The following is a 21,402-nucleotide window of genomic DNA, read 5'->3' as shown; positions in this document are numbered from 1 at the left end:
ACCCTATAAAAGTAAAATATAATTGCAATGGTTTTGAAMTCTCTTCAGTGGATTTTTTCCCAAAGCATTTTTAATAAATGCAGGGTCTTTCATCCAACAACTTGATAATATGTTGATTAAATGCATTTCCAAAACAACTCCAACACAAAAAAAAGAAAACAAAGCTTTAATCTTGCTTCCTGAGCAAAGCATTTTTATGTCAAAAATGTTTCRCATAATATCAATTTTACCTTAATGAGAAAGGACATTAGTAGACAGCAAGCTGAGTGCATGCTGTKCATATCTCCTGGCAGCAAAGGTGTCCCAACATTGTCCAGGGCTGCAAAAACAGAGGCATCACCAGTAGATCTAGGGATTTGCTCTACTTTGCTCTACTCCACACTTTTTAGACCATATCCAGAACACCACATCCAGTTTTTGACCAACCATACATAAAAAGCACCAATAAACTAACGTGGAGTTTTCTGCGATGTAGTATTTTAAAGCTTTCCTGGTTGAGGGCTCAAGCACTTGTCCTGTGAAGAGAGCCGTGGGGATGGGAGATCCTAACAGCTACCCCGCACCAAGTTCCTCCAGGGAGGTGAGCAAGAAGATGGASCCCACCTCCTCAAAGAAGGTGAATGACAGGATGAGAATTTTTACCAGCTCAAAAATACTCTAGAAAATAAAAGTCAATATGCATGATTTTTAACAAGTTGAGTCAGCTCCAGTATAAGGCTGACACATGTCTTAAAAAACAAAGAAAAACCACATGCAAATTACCATGATTTTGACCTCCTGGAAGGTTAACCTTTCTAATAATAGAACACGGCTGGAAAKAAGTTCATAAAGAGACTCACCAGAATACATCCTGACAGCAAGTGTTACTCTGCCCAGAAATGGTTATCCCCTCCAAACAGAAACTTTTCAGAATTTTCAGAGGTCCTGTGTTCTATCCTGAAACTAATCTGCACTCTTTTGCAAATTGTTACAGCAAACACAAACCAGAGAAATCCTGGAAGTAATAGCAATCTTCAGGGAACCCAGCAAAGATGCAATAAATTTCTCTCTAAATAGAGAACCTTCTTAGAACAGAAACCTTGGGACAAATCAGAATTTGGAATAGATGGATGCACTCAGCTACTTTGATCAACCACTGGAGAGACTAGAATCAGCCAAATATTTAGACTTTTGTATTGCTAATAACTACATCCATTTCACAAAAGTTGTAAGAGGGAAGACAGCTTTGGATACCAGATATAGCACCTCAGAAAGCTTCATTTAGTAATTTTGATTAACTTCGTTAGTAATATCTTCAGTTTTCTCCTCGGTAATTAAATAATTGTACAGAGTTGATATTAAATTAGTTTGATCAGTTCTTCACTGAAGTTTTTTGCTTTATATTTTTCCTGGGAACCCTGAAAATAACTGTCATCTCTCGCTAAAAGGCCGTGAAAGATGAATGTGACTTACAATCATCCCTGGGCCTTTCTAACATTACTGGCAATCTATCACAGAGTTTCTGAGTTGATAACCCCATCAATGTCTACTGAAAAAAAAAGGAATTCTATTTCATCTGAGGCAGGGGCCACTTTCACTAAGTCCAAGCAACTTTTCACTACACAGTGGGAGTATTCTGATGTTTTATTTGGGGGAAATAGACTTTACGTTTAAAACTCCCCAAATATTGTTAAATATTATACTGGATCAGCTGTTTTGGTTTGTTTTTTTTTTTTTTTTTTTTTTTTTTTTTTTTAAGTTTGAAAAGTGCTCATAAATGCTGTAATCAATAATTGCTAATATAGGCATTTATTCTGCATTTAAAGGTGGCTTCAGACATGGATCATTCAGGACTAAGGTGACCACTGGTTGTCTTATGAACAGTAACTGCAGGATGCCAAACATATTCTCTGAAGTAATTTGTCTGCTAAACAAATTCAGGATATCTACATATCCTGAATAGAGGATTCAGGATATTCTATAGCTCACAAGTTCTTTACAATATACTGCACCATAGAAAAAATTTTAATGTTTCCAGATTCTAATGCTACTACCAATTTCTCTGTCAATCAAATGATCCTTTCCCTGAATTTGCAAAAATCAAAATGCTGTGAAAATATTTAATTCTATATAGATTTCTGKAATTGCATTTGCAAATTCATTTAAAAGATGGGGTCTGTGACTCTATAATGAATGACACTGGCAAACTTCTGTTGCATTACATGAATGGGAATAACCAAGCATGTGAGGATTTTTGGTTACACAGTATAATTCAAAGACAGTGCAGAGATCACTTGTTTCTTAAAAGGGAAAAAAACCAGCCAAACCAAAACAAGAAGTTTTCATAGCTCAGTCTGAAGAATAAAGACTATTTTCTGTCTGGACTGTGGAAAAGTGTCCTCAAATCTCTTTCAGAAAGATGATAACAGAACAGCTCATAAAGTCAAGAAGTTTGGAACAAACAAGTACGTTAACACCTGGGAAAGCTGATTCAGTTCCTGCTTAAGATACTCTGCTGGCAATGTGTGCCTGCTGTGTAAACCTTGGACCTTGCCATCAATTTCATTCCAAATAGCTGTAACCTAGGTGCTCTTTAAAAATAAATTGTTTAAAAACACCTCCAAGAACTTTCTACTTACATTATTACACTTTGCAGTGATTTTTTTAAAGCCCATTCTTTTTGCAACCCAAGGCCTGCTAATGATTGTTTTGTTTTCATTAATTTATACTGAAAAGCTTAATATTAGGTAGCAAAATGAAATGCTTCTTTAATTTTGGGTTGTGTTCTAACATAGTCACACCTGCTGCCAATTAGAGTCTTATTAATGATCCTTCAGTTTGTTCATGCTGCAAAGGGAATGATAAAATTAAGCCCTAATTGCCAGTGTCCTAAGAAGCACAGCTGTGTCACAAAGCCAAAAGGTTCCAGAAACAATCCAAAACCCAGACCTTAGATGGTATTTGCAAATGGRATAATGTCTTTTTTCTCTTTCTCCTTTTGCAGGAGAGACACGAAAATTGAATCCTTCCTCCCTCAGTTCAAGGAGCTCTGTTTTTGTCCTTGTTCTGGGAATTACCTCAATCACAGGASGTCACATCACTGCAGATATCCATATAGCATGAATGATCTTAAAAACTAAAATGATAAAACTGAGGACRTAAAATGAATAATAGCATTACAAAGTGATTCTTTTCTCCCCCTTTTTTTTTTTTTAACCTGCTTCTATTTCCAAACTGATCAGAAAACACAAAAATAATAATAATAAGAATAGAGAATTATAAGATGACTGGACAAGATGGATGGATATTTAAAATTTTCACAAGGTCCATAGAAAGACCTTATGATACAACTTTAGTTCATGGATAAAGTTAGGATCCTAAATCCATAGCCAGAGATTTATATTTAAATGGTCTGTTTATCTGGAGTACCACAAGCCCTGCAAGTCTGATGTAGGTAAAATTCAAGATAATTTTTTATATATTTAGATGCTTAAAATAATACTATAGGATAGTAAGCTCAAATGGTTAAGGTATGAATATTTTGGCTATGATTCATTTTCCTGCAAGGGAAAAGCATTTTTYCTATGCATCACTTTCTGATTACATTCATCTAGATATTAGTCTCAGTTTTCTTTATTGACTTGTTCTTCCATTGAGAGCCAAAAGCTGCTGTCACAAGACACATGAAAGTTTAGAATGCTGCACTACACAAGGTAACTGACACTGATAAAGCCAGATTATTTGCCCACATATCACAGTCAATAACCCAATGAGGTTTCTGATTATTACTCAATATCAAAAAWTAGATCTTTAAGAAAAAAACAAGCCAATAGCAAAACTCAATAAATGAGTATAAAAAGYAGCCTGATTAAGTGGAAAAAGAAAACACATGCACCAAGCATCAGAATTTTGCTTGTTGAATAATGAGAAGATATGAATCAACATAAAAAAAGAAAGAAGAATGAAATACAGAAGTCATAAGAAGGAAGTACTATTAAAGGTGAGAAAAAAAGTTTAAGACTAAACAAACCAAAGAGGACAGCTGTCATTGCATTTTTATGGATGCCATGGAGCTTATTAACCACTTCAAGAAAAAACGTGCCATACACCTAACCGTGGAAAAGAAAAATATGTCCATATCCRGAAGAGGATTACAGTTTCATTTATGATAACTGGGCCTTTTATMATTGATTTTCAAAAGATGAAGGTCAGGTGCTTATTTAAACATACTTATGTGATTGTATTTTTCCGCTAAGAAAAGTCAATCATGATAGTGAAAGTCAATATCAAAGRCCATCAATAACTTTCAGAAGCACAAAGGTTTTCTTAACTTTTCAACTTCACCCAGATTAATTTTTCTGTGCCTGAATTGAAGGTACTAAATTAATTCTGCTTCTTTATAAAGTTATATGATATGACATACTGCTGACATCTCTGGTAATAGGGGTCATATCAACAATATATTTCTCGCATTAAAAGTATTGATATTATTAGCAGTTATAAATTTACTATAGATATAAAAGGATTTTCCTCCAGAAAATCTACTGGGAGCTCTGAGGCCTCAAAACCCCAATGCATTTAATAAAAAAAAAAAAAAGCTAGTGTCACTAGAAAATAAATTTTGCTTCAATAATAGCCTTGAAATTTCTGGCTTTAATTCAGTGTTTACTTCACACAAATGCCTTTGCTTCACTGCGCCATTATCCACCAGCAGAGCATGGCATTACTGGAACACAAGCTCTCATTCCACTAATGTTATTGCTTTAAGAACATATTAAGATGCTGGTGTTTTCATATGGGAGATATCCATACATCTTCCACAAGTAATTACATTACCAGTAATCCCTTTAAAAGGCTCTCTTTGCTCAGTTGCTTTGCCAATAGCTGCGAGCTTGGTTACATGACAATGGCACTTACTCACAGCGCATGAATTGATAACAGATGAACCAGCTAATACACTGGTGCTCTCTGATCAGTCACAAATCATAGAACCCAGACCCATCAAAGGAAACTAACATGCTTTACAAAGCCCCCGATAGCTTGGTTTTATTTATTGCTGAAAACAGCAGAGAAAGCTGAAAATAACATGTGTCCTTTTCTACATTTTGCCAAGAACAGTAATTATCAGGAAATACAGCCACTAACTTTTTAAGGAGTGCTGGCATTCACAATGATATTAAAAAGCAGCCTCTTAACTAAAGGACAAACATCTCTCTCATGAAGGATAAAAGCAGTGACATGAAGATATGGAATACAGGGCATATAATGAAATACTCTAATAACACCAGGAGATTCAGACTAAGAAGTTTTGCTAAATATTCAAACACWGCCTGAATTAATGCTGAAGACTATTTTGCATTCTGTGAATTATGTCAAATTCATTAATGAATAAAAACTGTTAACCTGAATAGTAACACTGCACTTTTCCACCGCAGAGTCTACTCCTTGTTCCCGAGATGATGATTAAAAATAGCAACTGTCACTGTATCTGTCAGTCAGTGGATCCATAGATGATGCAGGAGGCAGTTTGCAGAAGTGTTTTTGAATCATCAAGCAGCAGTACACAGAAAAGCAGAGAATAAATTAAACCAAAAAATAAGCCTCAGGCTGATGTGTTTGAACTTCACTGCAAACATTCTTCATACATATTTAATTGCTCCATTGAGACTGTGACTGTTCTGGAGATGTTCCAGGCATTATTTCCATTCCATTAGTACACTTGCAGTATGTGTACTCCTTAACCCAAAATGATTGATTCTATAAATGTCTTCCCACTTACTGACCTGAACACTAATTGAGGTTGTGTATAGATTAAAAGAGAGTGTATGCTTTTGAAACCAGCCAAAATATATCGTAGTCACTGAAAGATCTTGTGGCACAAGAAGAAAGTGTTACTCCTGGCTGAAGACATCAGTATGTGGTTTCACCGAAATGTTTCAGGTAAGAGCTGGAAATCATACAAAAGGTTGAAAAACTTGACTAAACATTTTAAACAGAAGCTTAATTCTAAGTCCCACCTTTCTGAAACATAACACAATCATTCTTTGAAATATAATTATCCCATACCAGATGCTTTTTTTCTGTGCTTGTATCTTGTAAATTAATTTGCTTTAGGAGAAAGTATAAATTTTTTACATTACATAAAAATAAAACTTTAGGAGTTCAGATAATTTTATCTGTTCAGATGTGCACARGAGGAAAAGCTGAATGTTTTTTAAACATCTTAATTAAAAGTAAGATGATGCTGTAAATTGCAAATTATTCTACCATGAACTAAAACTTTTCCTGCTCAAATTATTAAAGGTAAGTATAATTAGAGTACATCAGCTAAAATTCTGAGTAAACAGAATTTTCCCTGAGGAAACAGTCCATAAAATCTCCATAAGCACTGCCTTGATTCTGGATTAACCTTGAGGTACTGGAGTATATCCAAAGAAAGGCTACAAAATCTTTGAAGGATTTGGAGCACAAGTCCATATCACAGGTGTATGGAATGGCTGAGGGAGCTGGGGTTTTTTATCCTGGAGAAAAGGAGGCTCGAGGAGACCTTATCACTCTCTACAACTCCAGGACAGGAGGKTGTGGCCAGGTGGAGTTCGGTCTCTTGTAACAATCAAGAAGTGACAGAAGAGGAAACAACTTCAAGTTGTGCCAGGAGAGGTTTAGATTGCCTGTTAGGATAAATTTCTTCACTGAAAGGGTTGTCAAGCATTGGAACTGGCTTCCCTGGGAAGTGCTTGGAGGTATTTAAAAGATGTGCAGATGGGTGGCACATCTTTTAAACCTTCGSGATAAGGTTTAGTGATGAACAGAGCCAGTTAATTGTTGGACTTAAAGGTCTTTTCCATTCTAAATCATTCTATGATCAACCTGAAAGCTACAGGTTAAGGTTAAGACAGTCTTAAATCCTTAGCAATTAAGACATTAAAAACAGTTGAAAGAAAAAATGCCTTATAATAGAGGTATGCTCATGAAGCTTGGACAACCTTGTATCAGACATTGAAAGAATCCTCGGGGAACACTTATATTCATATTATACTTTATTTACAATGTTTACAAACATGAATGTGCTAGACTTCATGTGACAGAATACTGGAGAGAAGCTTAGACAAGAAATCTGGACCTGTCTTTGAGAGAAGTTTCATCCTGAAACCTAATGCAATAAAAATTACATTTCTGGTGCTATCTTCCTCGAGACCCTCCAGATCAAATTTATTTAATTTAAAACTGATTGTTTCCCACCTAAATTCCAGCTCTTTCAACTCAGTGTATCATTTAAAAGTCAAATAAGATATTTCCAGCTTGTTTACTGTCACTGAAAACATGCCTCGCTCTATTTCCTTCCCAACACCTATGCTTCCTGTGCTATGCCAGTTGGCCTTGAATATTTCAGTAGATGAGGTCAGCATGCAAAGCATGCAAATAACTGGAAGCTGAGCATGTGTTGAGGTTCTTTTTTTTACCAGCACACCACTTTTGTGAGCAGCAAACATACGTTTATAGCTGAGGKATTCAGCACCTCTCTGGGTTTTAATAGCACTTTGTTTTCAAACAATGGTCGTGGATGGTTGTTTATAGAAAATTAATGTAGTAAAAGTTATAAATGTGTTAATTGTTTCAGTTCATAGCAGAGGTGGCAGAATCAGAATAGTTTGGGTTGGAAGGGAATTTAAAGATCATCTTGTTCCAACCCCCTTTCCACCTTTCACTAYACCAGGGTGCTCACAGCACTGTCCAACCTGGCCTTGAACAGTTCTAGGGATGAGGCATTCAGAATGGCTCTGGACAATCTCTTCCAGTGCCCCACCACTGTCATAGGAATGAATTTCTTCCTCACATCCAGTCTAAACATATCCACTTTCAGTTTAAAGCCCTTCCCCCTTGTCCTCTCATGTCTTTGCAAAAAGTCTCTCTCCATCTTTCTAGYCAGCCCCTTTAGTCATTGGAAGGCTGCTATAAAGTGTCCCTGGAACTTTCTCATCTTCAGGCTGAACAACTCCAGCTCTCTCAGCYTGTCTTCAKAGAAGAGGTACTTCAGTCAATTTCCAGCCAAGTTCAAACCATTATATAAAAATTCAAATAAAATTCAAACCAACCCATCTAAATGAAAAGAAACATGCATGAAAAAGGACCTTACACTGGAGCTGACAAAGGCACACAATCTTAAAAAGRTTTGTTCAGAAATGGGACAAACCTCTACCTAGTATGTTTAAAATAAGAAATACTTTCCTTTTTTAAAAAAATTATTTTAAGCATAGCATTTAAAAAATTAAAACTACCACAACAAGTCATGACACTGAAATGAAAACCTCCTTCATTTTAATGTAGTAATTGGACAATTGCTTGGCCTCCGCCCTTTACCTTCCCGACGTTAATATATTCTTTAATAAATGAAATTAAATTCAATTTTTTCTATGGCAGAACTAGCAGAATCTGGCAGGATGTGTTGAAAAGAAATGGGGAAGCAGCAAATAAGAGTACACTAATRACAAAAAGCAGTAAACAAAGCTTCAAAAAATATGAACTTTTCTCAAGGCTGAATAAGTTGTTTTCCAATTGTTGTCACTGGCTTTGCTTTACCCCTCAGCCATCACAGACAAGGGCTGATGCCCTTTCCACTGAAATMCAGAAAGATTTACTCTTTGTTTGCATGAGAAGCGATACTGTGCTCACCAATGCATCAACACAATCAGTAATACAAAGAAAACAGCAGTAAACTGGAGTCAAGGTGGTTTTGATTCAAGGAATAGCTCAATCATTTCAGCACATAAAGAATATGAAAAGRTGGAAAATGTCCAGCACTGTATTCAAAGTATTGTTATTTACACACTGTTCACTAAAGCTCCTAGATTACTCAGGATTGCAAAATCACTGCGTTCATCAGGATAAATTCCTGTTAGACAAGGCATGCTCAAATATGTGTGGTCTGAAACCTAACTGGCACCTGGTTGTGTAAGAACTTAACTGTTAATATGATTTTTTTTGTGTTAAAAGAAGAAAAATCTAGCAAAGATGCTAAAGTATCAAAACATACATTATGAAACCAAGAAATCTGCAGGGCACCTTTTGTTAACAACCTTTTGTTGTGATTTCATTGAAAATTTAATCTACCCTTTGTTTTTTAGGCCTTGCTTTTTCCACAGTCACAATTACAGGCAGGCAACATGCAGCTATCTGAAATAAAAACATAACCACAATATTCTCATTATGGTACCATGCCTAAAAAAGATATTATAAAGTTGAATGCCTTGATTAAGATGGCTGCCAGCAGATGCATTTAATTTTACAGCCATACCGATTTTTTCTAAGAAGTAGAAAAAGCAGGTAAGATACAAAAGAAAGGCTCCTTACATCTAAACTGAGGTTCTATACAATTACTAAATAAGTTTATGTACATTCATATTTATAACTGTTTTAGGCATATCCTTAAAAAATAGTTTTAATTACATTTTCTTTTTTATTGAAACGGGTTCATTCTGATAGTGGTCACGGAGTATAAGAATCTAAGGGGGACAGAATGGGAGCTGAAAAGGGATAGGTTTAGATCACATATTAGGAAGAAATTCTTTCCTACAAGAGTGGTGAGGCACTGGATCAGGTTGTCCAGAGCAGCTGTGGATGCCCCATCCCTGGAATTGTTCAAGGSTGGTTTGAATGGGGCTTTGAGYAACCTGGTGTAGTGAAAGGTGTTGTCAGGGAGGTTGGAAAGAGATGATCTGCCCTTCCAACCTATGCCATTCTATGATTCTATGAGAAAGATGAGTCAGAAGTTCAGCTAAGTGCATCAGCAAATTCTAAGGCACAAATTTAAGCATGCCATTAGGGAGAAATGCAATTTTAAAAAAGTACTCCAGCTTTCCAGGAAGGAAAATAATTTCATTACTCTAATCATCACATTTATTTTAGAAAACTCAATTCAGTTTTGGAACCCAGCCATGACATAGTCTATGAACTCTGGCTGTGTGCTTGTGCAGCTGAAACACTTTCTGATCTCTATTGAACTTTATGGGCTTTCAGAGTTCTCTTCTTGCACAAAACCACAGGCTGATACTGCAGCTTCTCTACACACTCTGTCTTTGGTGTGATGGATTCTTTACAGCTTTCCCAAAGAAATGAGTTTGAGTTGAACTGACCATGTTTTATGSTATAATTTTGACAGGCTTCTACACACTGAAGCAAGAATGCAAGACTGATTTTCCACCTTAATAATCTAAAATGTTTCCTTCTGTTGTMTGAATAATGGTCCACAATGTGCATGCTGATGTTATTGCAATACTTGGAAATTCTGTCTTGGGGTCCATCTCAATTATCTGACTACATATTTATATTTTTGTATTATATATTTATTTATCTTTTAGCACATTTTTTTCCCTATATGCATATTATGTGACAGTTAACACTCATCCTGATTTGGAGCGCACCTAGAAAAAGGCCTAGACTAGCTGCAAAAGCTAAAGATAAAAGAAAAAATTCTAATAACAAAGGAAGAAAGAGAAAGCACTCAAGCAGAAAGAGGGCACTGACAGAACAAGAACCACATCACTGATTCTGCTGTTCTGGAAAATCATCCAGGGTCTCAGTGGGGGAAGAGGTGTCTCCTGYTCAGCAAGAACTCTGCAGAAAGAGGAGAGAAGGTGTGAAAAAAGGACTTGCACAGCTTAGGTTGAACTGAGAATTGCAGATGCCCATTCAGAGAAAATAATTTTTTGAAAGTTCCTAAGGAAAATTTTCATTGAAATATTAGAGCTTTTCAGGTTTTGGCATAGAATATGATTTTATGAAAGTATTTTCATTTGGGAGTATTCTTATTACTGAGAAATTTGACACACTGCAATTTCAGGACTTTTATTAAAGCTACATATTRGATGAAATATTTTTAGTAATTGTTCATGATATACCTCTTTCTCGGTAAGAGAGATGGAATAAAATGTACTTTTAAAGAGGTGAAGATGGGTTGCCGKATCCATCCAATTATGAAGGCTATACTTAGGAATCTAGCAATTATGTAGGAATAAAACCAGGCTTTTTTTCTAAGAGGCTATCAGCTACTGAATTGCAAGTATCTACCAGATATAACTCAAAAAGCTTAAATGGGCTGAGGAACTGAAAAGATATGGTATAAAATACACATGTACTACAATGGTTCAAAGAATTTAAAATAAAATTAAAGGTGAAATTGATGTCTATGAGCCTATTCCAAAACCCCACRAATGGATGATGCTTTTCTCTCCTCAGTATAACTATCAGCCAGATTGGTCTGTGAATATTTTTTTAAAAGCCCAGGACAATAAATGTTTCCACACTAGAACTTAGCAGGGGAATGGCATTAGTGCAGGGGTGTTGGCAGYTCCCTTACTTCTCTCTGTGTCATCTCAAGTGTGTGGTTGCATGTGTGGATGTAGAWAAGCACGTGTTCTACTAAATGTGAGAGAAAAGCTGCTGCACTACACTCCCTCTCCTCTTCTGCCAACCCTCTTCTTATTCGAAACAATCTATGTTTTTGTTTGATCTGTAGGAGTCTCCATCATAAAAAAATAGCATGAAATCACTTTATGTAACTTGAATGAGACAAATAATGAATCTTCAAGCTAAAGTGATCTCTCAGTTATAGTTTACTGCTTCGGTTTTGGGTGAGGTTTTTTTTTTTTTTTTTTTTTTTTTTTTTTTTTTTTTTTTTTTTTTTTTTTTTTTTTTTTTTTTTTGGAATCTCAGAGCTCAGGGCTCCCTAAACTTAATTGTATCTCCCTCAAAAGCTTTGCTGTCTGAGAAGAAAAGATGAGCAGTGATTTGTCTCACTATTTTTCCTATCACCACTGGGGTGTGGGGAAATGCAGGACACAGCCTCTCCAAATAGAGACTGGCACAGGCAATCTACAAATTTCTTCCTTGATAGCTGAGACAGATGGGAAACTTCCACCTGCCTGTCCTCCCATATGCACACCTTTCCTCTGCTCATGTATAAGTAATGTCATGCAAAGCATCTCCCTCTCATGCAGTGCATTAGTAGTCTCTGAATAACATTCTCCACGTGGGAGACCTGTGGAGTGACTGCAGTCCCCAAGCTGCTCCCAGAAAAGCCAGGGAAGTGTTGAGACAGACCACAATGTTAGAGCAGCAAATGCTATCTTGGAAACCACCCTTCCCACAGCTGACCCAGGGGCCCAGGTCATCCTTACCCTTTCCCTCTTGCTTCTGCAAACACGGCAGCATTTTGGGTTATTGCTGTGCTGGAGGAAAGGAGGAAGGGAAGRAGGAAAAGGACAGACGTTCTGCCAGGGACTCAGTAACATTCGCTGAGGAGAGCAGATTGCTGGGAGAACCCTGAATTGCTGACACCATAGTTTTTATACACTGAGGAATGGGGGCATCTGAGAACTAGGTCCAAAAAAATGYATCTGACTCATGTGGTTGCCAAGCTTCAACCATTTTGGTGAGTTTTCATCACTTTTACTTTTCCATAATAGACAGCATTAAAAGCCCTGTGCTATCCAAGTGGAAAAGCTTTTCTCAGGACATGAACCACAGCATTTGTACAGGACCAAACATAGATTTGAAGAAAAACTTTTGTGCAAATATTATTGATAATATAATATTTTCATATCAATGCGATGTTTTCAAAGATTCAAAATAATAATGGAAACTAAAAATAGGCAGAACCCTTAAACAACACTCATTTAGATGAAATAAATTTCACCAGTCTGTATAATGATTAACTATTTTCAACATTTTTTGCATGTTAACAAATTGTCATTTAACAGCTTACCAATAATACCCAGAAATTAAATAAATGCTCCCAAAAATATCTTAGTCATCTCTTGAAAAATTACAATCATACTTCTAGATGGCCAGACCAAATATTACAATTACTACTCATGGACAGTTTTATCTTGGCAGAATATATTTAACAGTGCCAGACCAGAGTAGTAGTAAGATCACGCAATATAAATCATCTATGGAGTACCTTAGTGAATATTTTGTATTGAGACAAAAAGGAAATAGAAAGAGACRTATTCATTGTCTTGCTTATCCAAACTGATGTTATTCACTGAGGTTATAATATGAGATTTACTGTGAACAACAATATTGGAAAATATTTTCATGTTCTTTTACACTGTTTATGTGATTTACCAGGAAATCTGCCTTATCTTTTAGATGATTCCATATTTCTGCTCAKTAGTCAGTACCTTATCCCAAGACAAATTACTTAAATATGAAAGAATTAATAATTAACTAAAAAAACTCCAAAGCAGGGAGAGAATACTGTATCTAAATGCATATATATAATAGATACAATTATTTCATTGTTTCATGCAATTTTTTAATGTAGGTCTGCATCACAAAAACATTTACTCAAMCTTAATGAAAGGTTTGTTTTATTTTGGTTAGTGCACAACTTAAACTKACAAAGCTGTAATGTGTAATTATTTTTCTCACTGCAGCCTATAATGAAAATAATGTTTTGGGAAGCTGTCTTTTGAAACAAATTTATGAATTACATTCATATRTGCAAAAGAACACAATTGCCCCATATAAATTTATCATCTTGGCTGTGAAAATATAGAATATGGAAAGGTAACAACAAACCAAACATTCAAATAGGTACATAATAGAAAATATTTCATAGAAAATCTTTTATTTCTTTGTAGGAGATGTGGCTATCTCATAAGGAAGCTCTTTCTACTTTCGGGGTACAAAATACTGTCCAATTAAGAATACTACCCTAAGCTATGTTTGACACAATCCACTGTAAACATATGTACACAAATTAGAACACTGCAGCAATTCGCACAATTACTTTGACTCAAAGCTTCTCAACCTGTTGTTTAGGTTGTTTTGCTAAATTAGAGTACTGTGATTCCTAACACACATTCTAAGCATGTGTAGTTTTATTTTTTATTAAAAAAAAGCTAGTGAGAACTTACGGAAATACATGCWAATAGAAGAATATTCAGTTTGTGAAGTCAAACACAACTAACATAGAGAATCACAAATTTACAATTATCCATGTTACTTGGTTTCTTTTCCAAGCTGGTATCTGTTTTGCATTATTCCAGACAAGAGTCCTGTGTCAAAGGACAATTTTTTTCATTGCACCAATACTGATCACTGAGTACACACACAATGAATACCCAGCCAGGGATACCACAGAAATGGATTCCAGCCTGCAAGTTGCATTTTAAAATGTTCAGATTGTATGCATTGTTCTGTCACCCTGTCTGCAATCAAGAGTAAGCCACACAACCCACTGTTATCTCTACAATCCCCCATTTTTATAATCTACCTTTGAATATCAATTTTCTGTTACCTGGTTACAAAGATCTCAGCAGCTCTTTTTCTCTTTTCCAGTGAACTGGTTTTTTTTTGTTGGTTCTGTGTTTTTCCCTGTAGCTAAAAGTTCACATAAAGCATTCTTTATGCCTTGCTCATTATAAACCCTCCATATTCTGCTAGGAAAATTTTGAGGACAATTAACATTGGAGCAATCTGTCAAAAGAGAGTATTCAGGTCTTGCCTGTGTTGAACAAACGGTGCACACAGCCCAGAGATGTCCTGGTGATTTTTATTCCAACTACTACACTCAGCTCTCCACAGGATGTGGCAGGTCACTGCGGAAGACACTGTAAGGAGTAGACAGTGATTTCAGGCACAAATTAGGCAGAGGTAACCCCAGGCCTTGTATGTCAGTGTGGACAATGACCAAACAACCTGAGCCTGTGCTGTGGCATTGGTGCAGGCTGCCTTTAACATCACCTCTATGTACTGCTGGGAGAGCTCCTTCCTGAGCAGATGTGTAGGGGTGACCTTTAGTGTWGGTGGGACTTATTCAATATTTGCAGGGAAATTAAAAAATTATTTCCAAAACAATCAGTCTTCTCAAATTCTACTTCTGTCTCTGCTTTCTCTAATATCCCACATGAAAATTAACAACAGTTTTATATTGTCTTATAAATKTATCTTACCACTAACTACAGCTATTGGCTTGTCATCAGTTTTGTCCAAGATCTTTATTTGACTTTTTATTCAACAAACTTCTTTTCCTTTTTCTTCTTTCAAATGCCTTCCTCTCATTGGAAGGCATTTATCCATATATAATGTCATATATAATTTGTCTCTTCTAAATCAGCCAAATTATCAACATAYCCAAAAAATAGAAATGAGCCAGTTTAAAGTTATGCTTTTAATTTTGCAATGCTGATGGTATTGACAAAGCTCTGGAGACTGTAGAGARACTCGTCTGACCACAGGTGGGGCAGACGTTTAACCCCTTGTTTACAATCTTTTGTAACCCACAAACATGTCTGCACATTTTAGTAATTCCATCAGGTTTCAAAATACTTCATTGCTTTTGAGAAGTCCTCTTGGCAACACGCTTTCTTAAACCCGTGAGAACATGTGTTTGTATTTGCATTGTRTCACTTTGCAGTATAACAGCGTTACACAAAAGTGACTCTGAATGGTGGAATTAGCCATGAGCAGAGCTGGAAATTACCGAAGTGGAGACCATTTTTATAAAAAAAAGATAACCTGACTTGAAAAAAAAAGTGGAAGGCACTTCAARGTGCTCCTTAGTGATGGGCTACACAAAGAGAAATAGCAACTGATCATTCTTTAGATAGATGAGTTGTTTGTAGAATTATGTTATGAAGACATTCAGAAGTCAGCCAGAATCCTCAGGAGCAATGAACGAGCAGTTGCTGACAATGTTTCCAGAGAATGATTTAAAGCAGGAGTTGATAAGAAAAAATCAAAACCTTTGTGAATTAATTGCATTGGAGAGCCGAAAAAAATTCCAAATGAGAAACAAAGCAGCCACATAATTAACYATCATAAATAAGTGGATGCTGCTTTCACCCCCTTTACAATCCATCCATCTTTGGTGCATTTACCAAGTTTTCTAATTTGGCAAAGTAAACCCAGAATTAAAAAAGACATTAGCAGAAAAACAAGTCTAGTTTGTATCTAAGGTTTTAATTTCRTCAACCATTTTAAATTGCGTATCATATCTATACCAGGAATAATTAAAACACAGTGCACAGTATTACACTAACTCTCCCAAACAGGTGTGCTGCTAGAAAATGCCCTGAATAAACAGATGTSCTGAATAAAATGTATCAGTGTAGGACATTCTGTTGAGAATAATTCATTTAGGGCATTTCAGAAATGAGGCTATACACATCACATTGCTTAARCAACATTGAAGGGAATACAAATACCCCATGTTACCATGTTACCATGAATAACATTATCACTCCTTTATTTTTCCTACCTAGTGGACAAAAAAATATACTTTTACTGATGTCTAACTTGCCCTATATAAATAATGTCGACAGAATGTAGACTGTCATCCARGGCTATTCACTTCTTAAAGCTAAAAATAAAAGCATTTATATCATCCCTTAGGTTTTGAACACACCTTTTAGTATGAGACTCATGCATGAAAATCCATATTGTTTTTTACTTATCTCCATATKAAACTTTTGGTAGGATTTGTTAGAGTGAATATTATTTGAAATGAAATACTGATTTGTAACATTTCAGAGTAGAAGAAGTAAAACAACATTTTACAACAATTGCAACAACATTTAAGTAATTTTAATACTGATTTATTGGTCTCCATGTCTGGCATATAAATTTGAAAACKATCATGTCACCTTGCTGTTAATCCTTTTTTCCCATTTTTCCAGTCTTTTCATGTAATTAAGTTTTCTTCTTAAATCTTAACAAATTTCCTTTTCAGTCTTTCAGACAAAGCTATGCTTCAGACAAGGGTAAAAAAATCAATGACATTTCAGACTGAGCTTTTTGCTCAGAGGACACCATAATCATTGGTAGCCCACTTGGCACCTGTCTGAAATTTTTTTTGATACATCTGCTTTACCTTTTTGCCCATCCCTGCACACTGAGACAGAATCTTCCTCTGCACATCCTGTAATGATGGCAAGGAGCTCTTTGAATCCCCCCATYCCCATTCATAACTCAAATACTCAATCACATTATTTTTTTCACCTAGTTTTCTAAGATCTCTCTTTCATGCATTTGTCAAATTATTAACTTAATCTTTGAGTTCTGTCACGTCACTAATAATTATGATGTATATAATGAATACTACTTTGAACATCAAGTAACAGAACTCCCTGGCCTTATCAGTGCAGCAGAAAATTATTATTTTATTCATAACTTCCACTGCACATTGCTGAGATGATTTCTAAGTGTTAGCACACTTAGGCTTACTCATTTTCTTAATTGCATTTAATAAAGAACTTTGTCAAAACCCTTKGGAAAGTCCAAATAAATTAGATCRAGCATTTCTTCCTCATTCATTATTTTGATGACATGTGCAAAGAGTTCTAACAGATCAGAGAAGGTTTTCTTTCAGCAAAACTTCCCTGGCTTCTTTTAGCAGAAATTGATCTAGAGTGTTGCTCATAATTCCATTATTGATATATATTGATATATAATGATGTATTCAATCCATTTAGCAAAAACTGAACTCGGACTTACAGGCCAGTAGGATAATTCTAGTTTGCTGGAAAGAAAAAAAGGAAGAAAAAGCAAAACAATACCCAAATTTTAATATTCACTTTTACAAAAGACAATTAAGTGCCAATAAAATTGGCAGCAGCTTGGCCCCTTCAGTTCTTTAGAAGACTTGTGTGTACCCTCAATTTAATATAATAGCTGATTTTTACTCCTTTAAAGTGTAAGATACTTAATTGCTTTTTCTGTAGGAGAATCCACACAAATAAATCTTTCAACTTCTCTATAACAATTCTTTTGAAATCTGTTCTTTTAAAAAAACAGCAGGTCTGATGATATTTTCATGAGTTTTTCTGGTTCTGATATAGTTGAATATATCTTTGGCATTTCTTAAAYCTTCAGCTATAGGGTCTTCACACCRCTTCTTAGAATATACATTTACCATCTTCCATTTTTCTTGTCATATTTTGTGCTCTGTTTCAACACTTAYACTGGGCTGGAATTTATCTGGAAAAGGCTACATTGGAGGTAAAAGAAACTCTTACCCCTCACAATCTTTTGCATTGATTTTTAAATATTTTTCTTAATCATCTGAGATTGACTTGACATTTTAAATCCTATTCATGTGGTAATTCAAAGAATTGCTACAATTAATTTCACCGTCACAAAAGGAAATTCACATATCTACTTAATTACAAGGAATGACAGTGGGACACCAAAATATTATCACATGTAGCAGAAATTTTGCAACTCAATTATAAAGTGTCACAATAGAATAAAAGAAACTGTATAAATCAATTCAAAAATTGTATTTCTACACCAACTATTTTGATTAGGAATTCCTCACTCATGTACAGTTTTTGCAATGTTTAATATTTTGTTAGACCAGGTTTCCCTTTTTTTTCCAACCATGTCTCTTACTGCTACAAAAAATTAGAAGATATGTTTTTCAAGGTTCTATAAAAGGTTTGTTTACAGTAATTTGATTTTACTGTTTTCCTACCAGAATAAAATGATCCTAATGTTTCCTTTCTTCCAGAAAGCCCTGGCAGACTTTCCCCAGTCTGGGTAGGGTTTATCCTGAAGCATCATATCTGTGACCTATAGGGAAAGAAGAAATAGTAGACAGTTACACTGATGTCACATAAGACAGGATGAGAAACAACTTAGATATTTTTGTTCTATCAGATTTGATAATGATAACAGACAGTAGATAATAGTATGTCCACTGTTATTTGCAATCAAGATAATATATATTGGCCTACATATTCTGCCTCTAGAATTGCCTCTAGAAATGCAGCTCCTTGAGAAACAATGAAACCTGTAGAGATCCAAAGATAAGAAGATAAGAGGAACCTGTCTAAAAGTTACAGCAAGTTTCATGGGCTACCTTCCCCTGTGAGGTTTTCTGGCCCAGTCTGGGAGAGGGGAACCACTTTCCTGAGAGCAGCATCAGCAGAATTTCTACTCTTGAAATCAGAACTGCAACCAGGGAGTGGAAACCTGTGAATTAAGCACTATTTGACATTTATAATCTCCTCTCAGTTCYTGGTATCAGTATAAAAAGCACACTTGGGACTGGCAACTCAAAAAAAGCCCTTAAAACTTGCAAAAAAATTTAAAACTATTAAATATTTATTCTCATTTTCATAATTCCTATCGAAAGAGACCATCTGTTTCTCTGTCCAGAGACTCGTATGTATGCAGTACTTCTGGGTGGTACACGAAAGTATTAAAAATGACTTTCAGCTCAGGGAGGGAGGTGAACACCCCTCAGGCACCTGCTTCTTTGGGAAGCTCTTTTCATATCCATTTATTTCAAATTAACTGTACTAAAAACACCACAAGTTACATTACAATAAACTCATAAATTCTGTTGTGCAAAAGATCCAGAGGAGTGAAAAACCTTTCTGTCCATAAAGATTTAGGAAACAGTTGATCAGATAATGGAAATGGGGGTGACCACCGGCTTAAAAATGCAGATACATCCAACAAATTCTATCTCTCATTGTTATCAGTACACAGTGGGAGATCACTATCTGTTTTGATCAAAATGAAAATAAATCTTAACAAGGTTTCAGAAGGAAATCACTTCAAACTGAGGACAAAATTTCTTGCTTTTATTTTCCACACAGATGTTTTAAAAATCAGTTTACCATCCAGAGTGTGAGCTACCACATTAAGCGTGCTTATCAAAAACAACACGTGGCCACAGATAAATTAAAAATGGATTCAAYTGCTAAATTTTGGCTTCAAGTCCATTTGGGGTTAAAAGTGCTCAATATATTAGCCTGGGCCGGGTCCAAAGGATAATGACTATGTTAAGTAAATAGAAGCACACATTCTAGGATTTTATTATTCCATTAAACTTAACCTTAAAAAAGAACAGACCATATCCCAAAATACCACCTTTAACAACTGTTTTATGTCGTTAAATCTTTTCTAGGGTCAGCAAGCTTTTATAAGATCTCTATTTTCTAAATAAATATTTCAATAAATATTTAATGCTGAACAAGACATCTGTAAAGATTTAATTCRCCACCTTTTTCCTCTTATGAAGAGTCTACACAGCAATGAATATTTGCAAAGAAGAACAGATATTTGAAGAGGCTTTATTCAAGTTTCAAAATCGTTTCCCCAGATGCTTTCTGGGAAATTATTATGCTTGTGAGAAGGATGCAATTTGCAGGTCTATGACCAAATTCTAGAGGAGCATGTTTCATAAGAATGACATCTGAGATGGAGATATTTTCCAAGGAAAATGGCAAGATGAGGCAGGAAATGTTCTTTCTGATATCAAAGATTTGGTCTTTCATCTCRCAACTTTGGCCTTTATTTAAAGTCACATCACCAGATCAATGTCAGGTCAGTTGCAGCTCAATTGGCTGCAGCAGAGACAGTCATTAAAGGGATGCATTCCATAAAGAGAAATCCAATTACCTTTTGCATTAGAGAAATCAAATTCATTTTCTGGTTTGGTCAAGGACAGTCACTGTAGAAAACAGCTCACGGGAGAAAAGCACTCAACACTGTCACACAGCAGATGTGTTTTAGATATACTTCAAAAACTCATTGTTTAGAGAAAAAGAAGAAATATAAATTTTAATTAACAGAACTTAATATGAAGAATTGTGTGAGTGTGTTTATCTGTATTTCACAATGCAATTGCTGTACAGCATATGTTTATCTCTGTTTTACTGGACTATGTTTGAAAACATTGCTGATACATGGGAATAAAAAAATAATTGATCACTTTGGTAAATGTCTGTATTCATCTTACATAACCAAGATAAAATAGGGTAAGCCAATTACATTGCAATTAAGTAATGTATTTTTTTCTTGAACTAGGAGATGCAATATACTTTAATCAATAATTACATTGCTTCAGTTCAGAAAGGAATGGCCCCCACATAAAGTCAGTGTGTACCCTTTTATTTTATTTAGTCTCTCATGAGAGAAATGTTTACACTGTATTAAACTGAAAAATCAAGGCTCCATCACACACATTGCCTGACTTTATAAGTCACATAAATGCCACAAACCCCCCCCCCATTTCCATTAATAATGAATATGTATTTTATATATTATGGAATCTTAATTTTATTTTTTCCCTATAAAACATGACTTTATCAACTATTCATATTAGTCACTTTTTATTAATTATGAATCTAACTCATAATGATTTTAAAATTATATATTGCTATCATTAATAGCAAAATTTTATTATTCCCATTATTTTTCTGTTACAGAAAAATAAAATTGTTCCTTTTGATRTGATCCTTTTGATGTTTGATACAATCATCAAACCGCAGAAAGGCTTGTGTTGGAATGGACCCTACAGATCCTCTGGGCCCCCCCTGCCATGGGCAGGGACATCTTGCACTAGACCAGATTGTTCAAAGCCCCATCCARCCTGGCTGACAATACATACTGCTACACAATACA

General features: G+C 35.4%; 1 protein-coding gene across 1 annotated transcript in view; it reads right to left on the bottom strand.

Annotated features, from left to right (window-relative positions):
• The window catches only part of TMEM117 (transmembrane protein 117), a 195,868-nt gene that overhangs the window by 45,362 nt on the left and 129,104 nt on the right, over positions 1–21,402 (bottom strand). Inside the window, exon 6 of the mRNA XM_057366156.1 lies at positions 18,461–18,558. Within this exon, the coding sequence (XP_057222139.1) occupies positions 18,461–18,558 (98 nt within the window). The remainder of the gene's footprint in view (positions 1–18,460; positions 18,559–21,402) is intronic.

This window comes from Malurus melanocephalus, unplaced genomic scaffold, assembly GCF_030028575.1.
Source record: "Malurus melanocephalus ecotype Western Australia unplaced genomic scaffold, MMel_1.1 scaffold_60, whole genome shotgun sequence".
In the NCBI taxonomy this organism is placed as follows: Eukaryota; Metazoa; Chordata; class Aves; order Passeriformes; family Maluridae; genus Malurus; species Malurus melanocephalus.
This window is presented reverse-complemented; position numbering and strand designations above follow the sequence as displayed.